Source organism: Bombus pyrosoma, linkage group LG6 (genome assembly GCF_014825855.1).
Source record: "Bombus pyrosoma isolate SC7728 linkage group LG6, ASM1482585v1, whole genome shotgun sequence".
Classification (NCBI taxonomy): Eukaryota; Metazoa; Arthropoda; class Insecta; order Hymenoptera; family Apidae; genus Bombus; species Bombus pyrosoma.
The window spans coordinates 17,876,166-17,894,220 of NC_057775.1; the positions used below are offsets into that span (position 1 = coordinate 17,876,166).

General features: G+C 31.6%; 1 protein-coding gene across 5 annotated transcripts in view; it reads right to left on the minus strand.

Annotated features, from left to right (window-relative positions):
* Positions 1–339: 339 nt before the first annotated feature.
* LOC122568091 (potassium voltage-gated channel subfamily KQT member 1) overlaps positions 340–18,055 on the minus strand; it is an 83,466-nt gene continuing 65,750 nt past the window's right edge. For all 5 annotated transcript variants that reach the window (XM_043727443.1, XM_043727442.1, XM_043727445.1 and 2 more), the window contains 2 exons: positions 17,190–17,312; positions 340–16,303 (listed from right to left, as the gene is read on the minus strand). In XM_043727443.1, coding sequence (XP_043583378.1) covers positions 16,202–16,303; positions 17,190–17,312 — 225 coding nt within the window. In that variant the 3' untranslated portion in view covers positions 340–16,201. The remainder of the gene's footprint in view (positions 16,304–17,189; positions 17,313–18,055) is intronic.

Sequence of the window (18,055 nt, forward strand, 5' to 3'; positions counted from 1 at the left end):
GTAGTAGTAGCAGTAGTAGTCGTAGCAGTAGTAGTAGTAGTCGTAGTAGTAGTAGTAGTAGGAGTAATAGTAGTAGTAGTAGGAGTAGCAGTAGTAGTAGTAGTAGGAGTAGTAGTAGTAGTAGTAGTAATAGTAGTAGTAATAGTAGTAATAGTAGTAGTAGTAGTAGTAGTAGTAGTAGTAGTAGTAGTAGTAGTAGTAGTAGTAGTAGTAGTAGTAATAATGATGATGATGATGATGATGGTGGTCATAGTGATAGTGATGATGATGATGATGGTCATAGTGATTATGACAACGACGACGACGACGATGACGATGACGGTGACGATGACGATGATGATGACGATGACGATGACGGTGACGATGACGATGATGATGGCGATGACGACGACGATGATGATGATAACAATAATAATAATAATAATAAAAATAAAAATAATAATAATGATATACATATGTATAGTCGTATAGACAATATCGGCGCAAATGTACAATATTTGAGAGATCGAATAATTACGCATAATTCATGTTAAAATAGTATTAGCGCTTACATGTACATATATAATATAATAATCGCAATACGTAACACATACATCATACATTGGTTCATCCGTCATTTATCGTTTTTCCATCACTTCTTTTTTCTTTTTTCCTCATTTCGAGTTTTCTTCGCTCGTTTCTAAGAAACGATCAATTCACTCGAATATCTCTCGTTTTCATTTTTTTATTTTTATCGTTTTTATACTTCACAAAAAAATGTCGGAGGATGGACCGCGAAAAAAATATATATGTAGTTGTACAAGCTCGACTAATTAAGTTACTTTAAGATCTAAGAGTGTCGCTTGAATCCTTGATAGCGCGCTAACCAAGTTCATTTTCGTTTTTTCTTTTTTTTTTACTTGTTTGTTTGTTAATTGGAAGGACACTTGCAAAACATTTTTGCCGCGGAGAAGATCAATCGCGTTTGATCGTGAGTGTCGAGAATCGTTACACACCTTTCTGCTGAATCAGTCGATAAAACAGATTGATCGACGAAAACCGATCGCCTTAATATTATTGTAAAATCGACTATTTATTACTTTTGCCTTTGTCGGTATCCCACTTTTAGACTGGCTGTATCGTAAGAGTAGTTTTATGCAAATGTTGTTGTAAATATTTAATTTATCGTGCAACAAAGTTATATCAAAGTGTTTCAGATTCTAAATAAGTTATTTTATGATACTTTAGGTTTTAAAATATATAATTGTGTAATATTATTTAAATTTTGTGGCTATTTAAACCTTTAGTTGTATCGTTTCTAGAAATGTTCATGAAGAAATATCTCGTGAATACGTTTTATAGAAATTTGTTTATAATTGTTTACGAAGCATAACAATGATGCCGTCAGCTGCATTTATGGACGAATAAATGTTGTATAAATGTCTCCTTTCTTTCACCGAATATTGCTACAGACTTAGTACACTTCCTGCAGACAGTTTAAAAGTTATTTATTAAAAGTTTATTACACAAACTGCTAAAGACCTGTGTAGTAAGGATACTATACCGTATCGTATATTAGTAAGGATACTAATCATTGCGTTCTTGAAAGAAAGCTTACACAGCTACTCTATGAACAATTCCTTAAAAAATATACCTTGGTTGAAATTACAGTGATTGGACTATTCGTCTTTGTTTGGAACTTTTGTTTCCGACTAAATCGTTTAGTTTAGAGACTATCCGTACATTATTTTTGTTTCCTCCGGCGTATAAATTGAGAGTTCAAAGAAATTTTCGCAATATACTGCGACACACATCGATAACATAAATTAAAACCATTACTCACATTGGCTAATATTAAATTTATTATTACAAAGAGAAAATAAAACTTGTGAGATATTATAATAAATTTACAAGAATAAGGGACTCTTATATTAATATTACAATTAGACAATACAATGAATATTTTCCCGATCTTCTAATAATATTTGTTCAAACACAAATTTCTAGATTTTATAAATATTTCACATTAATAATATATAATCAAATACATAATTGAAACAGTTCTTCCAAAATAAACGATTTCATCGTGAAGCATAACGAGTTGCATACTTTTATATAAATCGGCAAGTCCGGTACCTACGAATTTACAAATATGCCCAGTCGATTTCCGCGGCGGACTATAGTTTAATTGCTCTTGAAATAAATACATATGTATTTATCACAAGTCATCTTCGCCTATTTACACTTATGCACGCACTATAATATAATTATGAGTATTGATAGGTAGTACGCCTTATACATATATACCTGTATAATTATATTTTTCAAAACCATGTAGTGCGCTATGTAATACAAGGATTGCTCTGATTTCCTTTGATTTCTAACGTACGAAAAAAAGGGATATTATATATATTAAGCATAAAGTTCTTTCAGCTGAAGCTATTTTCTAATTTCGCGCGTAAATTTATATCCTAATCTTAAAGGCGGTTCAAACGCTATTTACATTTTTAACATTGAATTCGGCACAGATCACCTGTATAGTTAAAAAATAGTATATAGTTAATAAAGAAGGTAAAAGAAGTCACAGAACCAGCAGTAACTTTATGTTATAATTTATAACAGTTTCACTTGTCTATTAATCTCGTTTTTCTTCTCTTAAATCTATCTAGTTAACAAGTTTTTCAATTATATTCCTCAATTATATTTGTAATTACGATTTACAATGTCACCTATTTGTATACATTAAATCATAAAATTTGATACTAGTTATTTATCTACGAACTATTATTTGATAATAGTAAATTAAGAATTCTCTTATCAAATGTTTTCTGGTTAGTAAAACAAATGCAAGGGAATGCACACGATATGGTATTCACCGTCGTATCAAGATTTTTATCAAAACCTCGCGCCAGGTTGAACACGTTAAACTATCAACGAACTATATAGTATTCTTAACGATTCTAGTATCAAGAGCACTAAAATCGAAGAGTATTGCTGGATTTGTTATTTAAATTGATTTACAAAGCGGGCGCCTTTGTATCACGGATCGTTATGTTCAGTTTCTCTAATCTCTTGCTTTGAATTATTCTCACATTGCCATTTTCTTTAAATAAACGGCGATGATTCGTATTTCTTGAAAATTGCTTCAAAGTCTGGAATTACTTTTATCGAATAATTATTGCGTTAAAAGGGATATTTTTTTAATATACAATTTAAAAATTTTATATTGAAACTAAACTGTGAACTTCGAGGAAAACAAAAGATACGAGTTTACAAACGCAATGGATCAATGATGTAAGAATATTTTGTTTATTTATATTCCTAATTATTATCGTTTCCAAAATAACAAAACGAAATATTTTTAGATTGAAAATTTTCGTGGAAAGAAATTCTAAGCTTGTCAAGTTATAAAGAAATATTGTACTAAATCATTAACTCAAGTGTACGAACGAACGCGTATATAGGAATATTTTAAACAAAAGCACACGTGTAATTACACGAATTAATTTCATAAACTTAAACTTTCTCCTCGTCGTAATACCATTTTTTCACCTTCGAATATTCGAAATCAACCACCGTTAAAGATCTTGGCCCCACTTTTACTGGATAAAGCACGTGTTTTTAAGAAACATACAAAACAGAGATGCGATCATCGGAATAGACTCCAATATCTTCGAAGTAATATTTTAATTACGTACTCGCAATAATGATCGACCGACAATTTTTCGAACGTAGAAAAAGACACACAGCCAGTGCAAAAGTTGGACAAACTACAGCGTACAGGTTGAATTGCCAATTATATTTTTCAATACGTCGATCTCTGTATTTATCGATTACGATTTATCGGTACAGCGATAGTATAGTCTATTTTATATTGCACAGACTGTTAAAACGAATAATGTTGCTCAAGAACCTTTCGAGATTTGATTCTTAAAGTTTATGTACATCATATTATACAAATATTTGGTGATGTGCCATTGGAACGAGTTTAGTAATTTGACAATGTGTCTGTATCACAACATATCGATCTGCAATATTATTAAATCCCTTGGAACGTTCGTGTTAATACTTAGTTATACATTTGATCGTAAATATTCCGTCTTGTATCATAGCTTGCTTAATCTACCTTCATTTTAAATACGATTCGATTTAGAAATAATCCTAGAATTTCTTCCATATTAAATGTCTAATTCCGGATAGCTTCGACATTATTTATACAAATTACCGTATATCGTATTAAATATTAGTGCGAACTTCCCAGAGGCTCCATCGATTGTTTTACGAGTTCTCATAACGCCACTCTTGGGCAACACAATTCGCTCGAAACGTCTGTATTCGTGTATAGTAACCATAGTGTAAGTAAGTACATGCCATGTATTTACAGTAGAAGGAGTTAAAAAACCAAATGACGAGAATTCATTTTTATTTTTCCAATGATATTTCCAATGATATCTCACGCTATTACACGATTTCCAAGTTTTGTCTGTTACAGTGTTCCGATTCTTACGATCCTTTAACAAAATATAGATATCATGCAATAGCGGGAAAGCACGTGTAGCTTATTGCAATACCTCAATATCGCTAAATAAATAAATTCTTTTAATCGTGCTATGATTCCTGAGTATTTATATGCCAATTTCGGATCTGTTTCAACAAACCAGACAAATTTCAATATAAAATACAAATTTGAAATTGCTCTTATCGACGATTTGTTTCACAATTCCCTTAAACTTAAGGAACCTTTTTAACATTAAAAAACACGATTGGACTAAAAATGGCGAAAACGTCACAAGCAGGGTTAATATACATAGCCATTTTTTCGAAGAATTTATCATTTAGCTTTCCAACTCTTCAAGTACGATCTTAAAGATAGTTTTGCGTGATCGTTAAGTATAATCGTAATTGATAGTCACATTAGATAGCTCGTTTATTCGGTAACTATAATAGAGAGTAGTAGTAAAAACACAGCGCGTGTCAGATCGATCGCGGAAATCGGATTGCTTTTAAAAATTTCCGTGATTGTTCCAACCATTTAACGTTAAAAAGTCAACAGTATTGTCGACGAGCTACTATTAGCGGATAGTAGAGGCAACTACGGTGATATGATTGAGTTTCGTTTATCTCGTTTCCGTAGCTTCAAAAGATTCGATCGTGAACCCTTCTCGCGATTATTTTACTTTCTTTCTTTTATTTCGCTCGCAACGAATACGTTTCCTGCATCGCAAAATTGTTCAGCTACTTTCATTTCCCACCTTATTTCTAATCGATTTGAGAATCACAAATACATTTACACGTTCCTCCAAGAAAATCCGATCGAGCGTGGATTTTACAATGAAGTTTGTTTAAAAATTGAAAGTAGATATTCGATTTTCGTTGGTTCGATTAAAATTGATTCTACTGTAATGAGAACTTAATTGTGATTGATTTACATAAAATTTGATTTCATTATGGAAATAGGATTTAGTTTAGTTAGTAGTTTGTCTTTCATGATTGTTCGAAAATATAGAGTAAATTATGTCTTTTCTTCGTTCTTTTGTTTGATTTTATCTTTCTCTCGTTTTATTTTACCCAGTGTATAAAATCACATGCATTTTTGTAATTATGGTACACGTAGAATTCGCTTTGACGATTGGAAAAAATCATCCTTCGTGTATCAGGTTCCTTTCCTTTTCCATAATTTAAAACACATTTTGATGCACTAGATTTCATCTACACATAAAAATATAAGAAACGTGAAACCAGGATAATACAGGAAACGTATTGATCCTTGATCCAAAAGTATCACGACTGAGGATAAAAGGAGATTATTTCAAGTATCTTTGCTTGAACTTTTGAACTATGTTGTTAGTTACTATCACTTTGTGCGTTCGTACCAATGTATATTTAATTAAAGAGAGAACAAGATTCACTATAGTAACAACGCAGGTTTAGCTGTTTGATTTTACATGATCGAGGGCGTGAGAGTAAAAAAATGGAAATTATCTATCTAGTAGATGAAGAAACATCGGTAGCATAATTCTGTAATTAAGCGATTATTGCTTTCGATTTCGTTGCTGATATATCAAAACTATCGAGGCAGATGTTAATGAACCTGACAAACATTGCATTCTAATGAAGTTTCTATCTCAGTGCATTATAGATAATTGTAGGTACCTTTTCGAATATACAGTAATTTCTCCACTTAAGAAATTTTATATTCCTAAGGCTCTTTAAGTAATTGTTCGTGACACTAACGGATCAAGGACATACGAAATCACGTTCATTTCAATAAAGACAGAATGAATAAGAATTAAAAGTAATTAATTTTAAAAATACGGCACTATGTGGACAAGTACACAGTCAATAGCTACGTTCCATTGTACGAGCAAAGTATTCTGAAAAATTTTTGCGTTTTCTTACATATACTTTATCGAATGGATATATAAAACAAAGCACTAGTCATTTATATAACAAAATTATTACCATATTCATTTATCGAATTTTCTAATTAATTTCTTAATATTAGTCTTCAAAGAAAAGCTGATTTGTTAGAAACTTATGGAATGTTTTCCGGGAGACTTGTGAAATAAAAATAATTAAGGAATTACGTTAGCGTATTAGCAAATGTTTCGCGATTTTTGTTATAACATCGTACGAACTGAAACAACAAGAATAAATTTACTTCTACAAAAATATGAATTTACGAAATGTAAGATTCGGTGTGATTTAATAGTCTTCACTTGCTGATTTAATATACAAATCTTTGCATGTCATAATTTTCAAATTCCTAAATCTAGCGAGTAATCGAAACTCTATAAATTTTATATTTCATGTACGTACTACAGAGAATCTATATTAAGAAGAATTAACCTACAATATAAACATCATTTTGCAAAACGATGTTCTTTCCATACAGTTTACTATTAAAGTTTAATTTTATTTCGAAAATGCCACTGAAACAAAAGACCAATTTTTTGGGAACAATAAATAATTGACAATACTAGAATTCTGCGAATATTCTTGTGTTTTGATCACTATGGCTGCTCCATTTTCGAATTATATTTTCGAACAATTTCCAACACGATCCAAGCTTTCGAAGCTAGACCACGCCAGCCGTGAGGCGAACTTAATTCGAAATATATAATTTAATAGAAAGCTCAAATTCGATTAAATTCGTTCTGTGACAAAACATTTTTAGGTCCATCCTGTGTAGGACGCGATATTGAAATTATCTAGCGTAACACGCAGCAAGAATTATAATCTGCTTATTTATTACTTTATTCTCTAGCGAGATTGATTGTGACGCGATGTAAAAACGCGAAGTAATTTCGAACTTTCCTGAACTAATTAAAAATAAACGATATAAGATTTTCAAATTAAACAGTTTCAGAAACAAAACTTCTGAGATGTTTCTAGACGAAATAAGTAGAATTAATTTTATTGGGTCAAATTCTCAGTGGCATACGCTATAATTTTGTCAAAAGCAATAACAACAGTTAACGCTAATTATTGTTTGTTGTTTTGATACTGAGTTATAAGGATTTACAAGAAACGACGTTTCAGTATTGCTCGCTCTACAAGATTTGCTATTTTTCGTTCGATAGCAACAAGTATATATGTAATTTCACAACACTCGTTACTGTGATTACGTTTAAATTGAAAACTAGAAAAAAGAAACTACTATTATTTCTAACTATCATAAAACTCTTAAAGATCCAATAGCATGTTTTATTTTAGAAATTGCGAGCAAATAGAGATTGATCGAAAGAACGAAACTGGTTCGTGTCTGCTAAGAGAAAGGAAAAAAATTTCTAAAGGTTATCACACGTTCTAATTGCGAACTGCAAGAACTTTTGCAAAATTTGTTGAAATTTTAATTCGTAGATTTAATATTTCTCCCGTTTATACACGCTACGATGCCATTTTAACACATTGCGTACGGAGCTATGTTTCTCAAATTTCTTTTTCGAAAATTTTGAAAAAAACTTTGATCATAATTCATATAAAGTATGTGTGTAAAGGTTTGCAATATAAGAATATTATATAAAAGTATTGAAAAGTATGGAGAAAAGAATACTGTATAAAAATTATTTTTTGTCGTATTATAGTATATGTATTAGTATTATTGTATCATACGATCAAATTATCAATTGATATACCCAAATAGAAGAAAATACGATTAAAATATCTCATTGATAGTTCATTGGAAACTATGAAGAGTAGTATACTGTACAAGTGTATATACAAATGGTTTTCAAATCCATTGCAACTCTAATCAATCTTTCTCAGCTTTCAAAAACGAGAATTTGTTGAAAAACAAAAAATTTTGCTTAATTTAGCTTGGGCAAAATTAAGTAAATTTCGTCTAAGCTATAACTAGACAGTTGAATGTTAGTTCATTCTCCTTTTTTTTTTTTTATTAGAATTAAATTCTTTTTTAATACCAGCTGTCTAATGAAGATCAACGATATTTCAATTTGTTACTATGTCATTGTTTAATCTTATTTGCATGTGATTATTGAATAACGTCAATATTTTCATTATGTGAAATCGATCTAGCCTTAAATATGCAGTGTAAAATTTAAATATTGCAAGATCAGTACGCAATGTATTAATATCGTAATTATCGTATTATGTTGAATTATAACTCGCGTAATACGAGTACGTCCGAGATATCTTAAAACCACGATTTTAACGCTTTACGCTCAATTTTCTAATTCTACTATATAATATTTTTTATAATTTTCTTTTTCATCTAGAAATATGCATTCATTAAATGTTTTTTCCTTCGTTGAAAATAAACTCGGAAGAACCCGAGGGTATGAACAAAGCGCAAATATACCATTGTTGTTTATTCAATTGTTAATTCCTCAGTGAAATGAATTTTTTTTTTAAACCGCAATGGAGATTACATTTCCTGTAGATATCACATTTTTTCTACGTTTAATTTCAAATTCATTCTTTGTAAAACCGAGAGGCAGCGTGCTAAATAAAAGTTACATTCCATCTTGTTTCAACCGAATATCCGTGAATAATTTTGTATAATTACACGAAGCAAAAGCGTCTATTTACATGTATATCTATTTATACGTTTTACGATATATACGTTACACGTACACTATTAACAATCGTATTACATGTATTTTCGGCCGATTCGCGAACACTACTTGCCTTCCAAGATCCTCGCCATAAATGTTCTACAATTTTTAACAAAGCTATAAATACAACATATCAACCATGTAAAAGTTGTAAAACATTATCACGACTGTGATAATATATATTTTTATACTTATCCTTTATAACATTTCTTTACAATTCGCAAAAATCGTCTCTCTATGCTCGGAGTATATAACGAGAAACATGTTGAATTTTGCAAACGAAGATACAACCTACTTCTCAAGCACATTTATGGTAAAGATTTGTAGACGATTCGATTAAAAAATAATTGGAAAAGTTTTCCTGATTTCACATGATTTTTAAGATTGAAGTTTAAGATAATTTTTATTTCTTTTTCTTATGCTTTTTTTTATGTTCTTTCTTTTCTTTAATCACTATGGTTTTGATGAGCGTCGATTAATACTACCTTCCTATATGAATAAACATGATAATATTTATGCACAATTTGATTTTATTCGAAGTCTCGTAAATGTTTTCTATTGTAATTAGCAGACATTACGGTGGTCCAGTTAAAATGTTGTACAACGAAAATAAGATATACCGTTGTAAGTATAAGTTTTGGACGCTTCGATTGCCCGTGTTTCGATACTTCTTTTTGTATAAATTCAGATAAAATTCTTTGTATTGACCCTCATGACTGGAATATTAGATAAATAACGTGACAACAAAGTGAAAATGAAATTATATCGTTATTTACTAGTACATACTCGTAAGTTATTCAAGAGATATATGTCCAGGAAAAGAGGCCGTATGAGATAGATGGCTAATTCACGTGAAAAGCTAAAACTTTCAGAACCATCGTTACCAATCCTGGACAATGTTGACATTTTATTGTTTTTATCAAGTAACTGAAATAAATAGAATTGTATAATAAATATATAGTTATAAAATATACCGATCCATGTTTCAACTGAAAATTAAACAATATGAAAACCATTGATAATTTATAACACTTTACTTTTCATATTATCGTAAAAAAATGTCATACAAATTTAAACGTTTTAGTTTTCATCTTGTATAGTTTACGTTATAGTAAAAAGAGAAGGAAAAGCTTAATAAAAAAAATATACATATAAAATTATCTTTGTATGTTTACCAAATTTCTCAAGTTACTTAAATTTGACTGAATGGGTCAATTTGGAGATTATTGCAATGTCAAATAAGAATCTACCCAGTACCTATCTAGTACGGGTTCTCATTATGATCCAAAAACGTACCTCGAGTTTCATCCCTTAAAATTAATCACTTTTGAAACGATTTTCAAGTATGACTTTTTCGGTTTAAACTTAACACGATTCTTTCACGCCGTTCTCCCGAGATTATCAGTTAGTTAATTTATAATAAATGTTCCCAGAGTATTCTCATAGAATCGAAAAGTCGTGTGTTCCAACATTAATTATTAATCATCGTTCACAAAGAGATTCTATCGGAAAACGAAATCGTTAATGTTTATATACTCTTTACGCGCGTATTCACATTATTGATTGTCTCTACTTGTGGTCGGCAATATAATAATCGAGTGATTTTTAAAATTCATAAACTCTTAAAACGTTCTCTTGAAACGATTTTAGGATTAATGACATAAAAGTTTCGAGATCCTAAAAAACGTTTCTCGTTGAATTTTCATCAATGAAAAAAATAATCTGGGTAGTATGGGAGTATTATTATCATAATATTTTTTTGTTTATATTGCATGAATAAAAAATTAGGTTGCATTCTCAAAACTTTCGCAGTAATGTTACTTTCGAACGATATTTGTATCCTCTTAAATAATAATTTCTTCGCGTATTCTTCATAAAATATTCCACCCATATAACACAAGAATTGCATGCATACCTCCCTATTTCTGATTACTTTTTTAATTGTAATATTAACAATTCTTTTGCAGCATAACACGTCTTTTTCAAATAGTTTTCATCGTCATATGAAAGCATGAAGCTTGTTGCGTACAGAGATATTGCTATTTAAGAATTGCTTTCGAGATTTAACTTCACACTTCTTTCGTACAATTTTCTCCATTCTTCCCCATAATCTTGTCTCTGTGAATTATTATTTACACATGTTTATTTATGAATTATTAACTTGCTTTATTCTTATTTATATACTTATCCAACGAGAAACGTTTCATTGTCAGGGACGAAAGAGACTAACGTCGAGCGACTTTGCATTACGAAATTGAAAAATTCGTGCTGTACCTTCGGAGCGTACCTACATGTATGTATATATTGCCATTATAATATAGTTTAATAGTCCTACGATATCGCCTACGTTATTTATAACGCTATCTTACACCTAATTCTATCGTTGATATTATTAATTAGTTGCGTTATAGTGGAGTTAGTCGAGTGAGAGGCACCATAGAATCTTTATATCATACGATCTTAATACGTTGGAGCGCGTTTTACAGAGTATTTTTCCGTTTTCATCGAAGTGTAGCGACGTTTTCCAAGCTACTTACAAACCGAGAAATCTACCACAATGACAAGAAATCGAATTATGATCATAAAAATAAGCATTACATAACTTAATAATTATTAATGGTACACTTACGATCGATCGACTAGAATATGTTTGTCTTAATTGGGCAACTTATATATTACAATTAGATAGTCAACTATAAAAGAACGAAAACTCTTTAACAACATATATTTTACAATTTTCTTCGTTATCCTATTAATTTTATCATCCGAAATAATATTTTTACATCTACAATTTTTTATATATCCAATTGCATTCGAGAAATTACCTTCTTTGAAAATTTTTTAATGATACTAAAAAGATACTCGATTAAAAATACTCCTAAAAAGCTGCTTCGTTTAAGTTTCTCTATTCTCGCTATATATTCATATGATATTCATATGTATGTATTTATATATATATATATACAGAATTGCGTTACGTTAGACTCTAATAATAACATAGTGAAGACGATAGATATATTCAGTGCAATATTTCGCCCGATTATGTACGTAATCCTAGTTATCAAGAAACTGGTCCTTCCCGCACAGAGATCGATTAAACTGAAAAATTTTCGTGCATTTCCAAAGCACACGTGCGTCTCAAAGAAACGATCCGCAGAAGATGCCGATTTGTTTTACCATTCGAATGTATAACGATATCCTCTGTTTCTTGTTGGTTTAATTAAATTCAAACCGAAATGATCGAGTATGAAAGAATTGATTTATCACAGATTCATTTGCTGTATCTTTGAACATGGATACATTGCTTGAAATCTTGAACTCAAAGATTTTGATGAAGATTTCTTCTCTTTTAATTATAGGATATAAATTATTATTTTGTTCGAATCAATATTTTAATTACTTATAAGCGAAACGAGGCCACTTTATTTTGTTAGCCGAACTTTCGATTTAAATTACACTTATCAAATAAAAAATATTATCAAATACTTAAAAACTTATCAAATATCAAATAAAAAAAATAATCATTATCATTATAATTAATTGGTAAATTGCAATAGAAATAGAAAAAAGGAGCAACGAAGATAAGTACTGTACAAAAAAAGAGATTCTCTATAATTCTTTCATCTTTTTGAAACTTATTTGAGTTCTAATTATCGTTTAAATGGTGAGCCCAGGATTTTTATAGTCATAAATAAAATATAACCCTTATGTTCTTTTACACTCGAATGGTCATTAAAAAATGAACAATAGACAGAAAAATGCTTCTTGTTGTACGACATACGTACGCACGCACACGTCTAGAATCGCTTAGAAATTAGACGTGTCAGTAACATTACAATTTGTTATATGCCATATTCGATAGCCTACGTAGAAAATATAAATGTATTTATACATGCAGAATATAATCGAATTTCTTTTTCTCTTTCTCTTTTTATTTTTATTTCTGCAATATTTCCACTACCACTATTCTTTCGTCTCCTGCGTTTAAATGCACAATCCTTTATGCATTCACGATCAACATCGATATAAGATATTCGTGGCGTGTTATAAATATCTGAGATTGTACAAATATGTTAGAAAATGTATCGAATAAAATTTTTTGGATATTTGGACGTCCTTAATCAGAGATTTATAAGGCAATAATTCTCTAATGTCTCTAACAGAGACGAAAAGATTTAATGAAAGTTACAATTAAGAAAATTAAATAGCCATCAGTTTATATTGTTCTCCTATATATTTTCTGTCGTGTTTCAGAACAGTTTTCGTATATAAGATGCTTCATTCTATTACAGTTTGAGTCTGTGGAAACCAAATATTTGTCAGTAAATCGCGACTATGAACGTTGGAAAGCAATTCGAAATAAATATTTTAAATGATTAAACCATTAAATTTCTACAACATTTAAATAGATTTTACGACAATTCATGATAAAAGATAATCTTTTTCGTAATTTCCTGCATAGTTTTTACATTAAAACATATTCGCACAAAACTTGCGGAGTGAATTAAAAACCACGAACACCCTATATAGCTACCAATTCTACATTTTCATCAAAGATCATTTAGGAGAAGATGATATTTCAACGATTTCAAAGTATAGATATATATATATACATGTATAACATTTTCATGTAGTCCGGCAAAGTTTGCGTTAGAAATCGAGAAAAAATAAAGAGAAAGAAAGAGATAGCGAGAGGGAGGGAGAAAAATGTTCGTTTCGAGCAAAAGTATGTATAGAACTCGACATCGCGTTTTTGTACAATGCGTGTTCCCGCTTATCGTCCACGCGTACACGCGGCTATACCTCGATTTCCTTCTAACTAGCCTAGCAACAAGTTTTGTAAAGTCCGTGATTAATTTTAAGGCTTAATAATTGATCATTATTACCAGCAGAGACTAGAAGTTGTATCTGTATGTGTATATATATACACACAAGCACACATGCACGCGCGCAAACACACAATGTATATAATAATAAGTATATTATTCTATATATATATATAATATATGTATATAAGCCTAATTATAGAGATATATCTTGTCTAGGAAGTTTCTCTTTATTTGCTTATTGTTCCTCTCTATTATTCCTAGTTGGCCCAAGTGATGTTCCCAATACGTTTGCGTACGTTTCTCCGGCGTATCGTCCCACGTAGCTCTTTTGAAGAAGCTTCTTCTATCTTCGGTTTTCTTATTTTAACACTTCCCCTACTCCGATTACCAACTTTCTTATCACGTTTCTTTATAAAACACATATTTCGATAAATTCTTCAATGTTCACCTGCAGATCCGATTAATCCGACTCGTTCGGAATTTCGATCTCTTGGTTACATCGTGTGACGCGAAGAAACGCCGATCAGCCGAAGATCGACGTAGTAAATCGATTAAATCTCCATTAACACCAACGAAGAATCTTCTGTACCTTTTTTCTATTTTTATCTTTTTTTTTTAAATTCTCTTTATTTTCCTTAACTTTCGTTTATTTTCTCATTTCCAACGTTTCTAACGCTTCTATCGGCTTGGCAATCATTCCTCATTCGTGCGAAGAGAATTATCGTTTCTGTGCGTTTAGCGTGATCGTTTTGCGAAGGCTATTCCCCGAGGACCATTGATCCTGCGTAGCGGAAGTATCCAAGTGACAATGTTTCCATCTTCAGTGAGCTTTCGTTCCCGTTGACTCATACCAATTTTCAATTCCTTTAAATGTGAACCGATTTCTTCCGGGAGAAGCGCGTCCTCTGGGCTGGGGAAAGCGAGTTCCTCGAATCTTTGGTGTTCTTTTTCTCTTTTGTCTATCGACGAGGTGCGAATAAGTTTAAAGGAAACGATATCTTCCATTCTTTTTTCCCTTCTTTTCCGAGTTTTTAACGTTCTTTCTTTTTCCCTTTTTCTTTTTGTTCTAAACGAGTTTCGTATGATCTTCTGATTTTGTGAATGCTTTGCTTCGATTCGTCTCTATTCGTTTAGTTACAGTCCATGTCACGAGTCATTGAAAATTAAAGCAATTTTTATAGTTTGAAGTAATGGAGTTATCAAAACTTCACTGTTTCGTATCTTCTATATTGTTTTCGATCTCTATTTCGTAAATGTATTTTGTTTCCGGATTTATTCGAAAAATAAAACAAATTGTAGTTTCGTTCTATTAATCATTGCACCTTATTTCCCTTTTTTCTTTTTGGGCAGATATTCTTATCAATTTTATCTTCAAAGTAATTTTAATCAATCACTATTCTGACATTCACGTTATATTACATTTATTTATCTTGATGTTTTCGCAATTCATATCAATTATATTCCAATAACAAGCAACAGATTATTCATTTAGTCTTACTCAGTCAACATACACCACTTCCAAAACAAATCCAAATCTGTTTTTACAACTACCAATTGTATGTTTAATGACAGATTCATTCCTTCTTTAATTCACTGTATCTTCTTGAATCGCGTCTTAATTAGCCAATCAATCAACTAATCTATCTTTCGTTTTTCATTTATTTCACAGCTTTCATTTCTGTCAGCGGTTCTTTGCTGAAATTACTTTAAACCTTCGCTACCTTCGATGCATCCACCATTTCCTTTCACCCACGTCATTCATTGCTTTTTCCCATACTTTTTTTCAAATTCTTTACGATTCATCATTTCTTTCAATGCCCTTCCAAATCCTTCGCGATTCATCGCTTCTTCCAATATCCATCCAAATTCGTCACTCCTTCCGGTGGTCTTCGAAATCCTTGACGCGATTTATCACTTATTTCGATACTTCTCCATTCCTCCGCGATTCATCACTTACATCGATATCTTTTCAATTCTTCGCAATTCGTCACTTCTTCTTATATCCTTTCATCAACGGCGACAACAGTAAGAAAAGACGGGAAAAGAAAGAAGAAAAAGAAAACAAATGGGAGAATAATCCGATAAAACTGTCCGCGCCTGCAGTTTCCTTTATCGTTATCTCCACCTCGGTTCGTGACGCGAGAAGTCTCACGAATCAGTAAATATGTGCCGCGCTCGAGGGCTATCGGAGACATCGATTCAACCGCTTTTGCTGAGCATGTTCGAGGCGACGCTGGTTATGGTAACACGGGGCAAAGTCCACGGGATTGCCGGTGATCGCGAAACAGATGGCACGAGCTCGCCGGGGGCTTTCTGTTACACGTCGTCCTCTATACTCCTCAGAGGTATTTGTTGCTTTTGTGCCACTGCGTTCAGCACGTAGACCAGCTGGTCCAATTTCTTGTCTATCACGGACAACTGCGGACAGAAATGGTTTCCATATAAGAATCAATCTTCTCACTGCCGCGCTTTGGATAGAAAAATCTCTGCCTTTCTATCTGAGATAGTTTCCTTTGGACTTTCTATTTTCTTTCTTCTTTTTCCTTTTTTTTTTTTTTTTTTGTTTAATTTCATTTCAGAGATCAAGGAGAGAAGATTAATAGATGGAGTTTGTCGAGACGAAGAATAGGTAAGAAAACGGTTTGTGTGCTTACAGTCGTTTTCACTTATAAAGGGATGTTTTATACTGTTATATTCTTTGCTTTATATTTTGTTTCTCCTTATTTTTAAATCGTACAACGAAGTAGAAATTCTGAGAAGGAATCGATCGATGATTTTAGATTCTGTTAAATACCATTTATTACGGAGAATGTTATGACGGATTTAATCAAAGGAGACGATTAATAACATGATTCGTAGATTTCATAGAAAAATACAAGGAGAAGATGGTTCAATCCAAAAGTTGTAACGAAAATCGTTGTTAATTTTAAAGCTTCCCTCGAACAATCTTTAAAAGAGGAAGGGAAAAGAACAATGAAAATTTCAACTTCCATTTAATGATACTCGAATTACATCTTTCTCGAATTCGTCAACTTTGAAACCCCTGTTATCGCATTATATTATTACGATGCAACTATCCGTGTTAATTCGGTCGAACTGAACTCGAGTGCCTCAGCACGATGCTGCGCAGGCACCCAACAAATTGAAAATTATATCTCCCGTTACATCTGTTCACCTGCAATCCTACAGTGAAAGGAGATATACTGTGAAAGACTAACAAACTTTCTTCCTTCTCAAAAAAGATAAGCGGAAATCAGTATTAAGGACGTAATGGAGCCGGAAAAAGGGTCACGACGGAACTCACCTGCTGTTCGACCCTGTATAAACGTGCACCTATAGTCATCGGTTTCACGTTGCCTGCTCGGTCGATTCCTGCTAGGTAGCTGCCTGGTTTGCCCAGGGTCTGGTCCAACCTCCTCTGCAATTCCTGTGAAAACGCGCAGGTTAAACGCTTAACGGTGTAATGTGGTATAAAATTGGGAACAAACGAGTTGCTTCTTTCGAATTTTATAACATGAATATTGTTTAACGTGAAGATTCCAGACTTGATACAAGGGACGTATGTAATTAAATAAAGAGACGTAAGAGTTGTTAATAAACTTGCGGATTTCTATACACTTACGGGGATTTTGAAAATACAGAAATGTACAGAATGCACATAAGATAGAATACTCTGCAACTAGAACACTCGTTATAATATTTAATAGTTGATACTTTCTGTTTAAGTTCTATTTCTTTAATAGCGTTTATAAAAATATTCATTTGTATAAATATCCACAGTCCAGTTATTGACATGTTTTCGGAGTGATACTTTGTTTTAATCACTTAATATCGCTTAAAATAATTTAGTTATTCATTCTAAATGTGAAATTCTGTGCAGTTTCAAGTAAGAGGAATTTAAAAGAAATAATGCAGCCTCATTGTACTTATATCTAATCTGTAATATAACTTACTTATAATATAACTATGACGGTTATAGTCATTTTTCTTTCTGATCAATAAAAGTTTACTTGTTGAAAACGATATTATTTCGTATTTGTACGATCTTGTATTCATAAGTCTCATAATTCTTTTTCTATTATCAGAGTATATAATTAACTTGCGTTTTCCTATTCGTGGGTCGAATTTTCCCTCAAACTTAATATACAATTATACGCACGCAGAGACCGT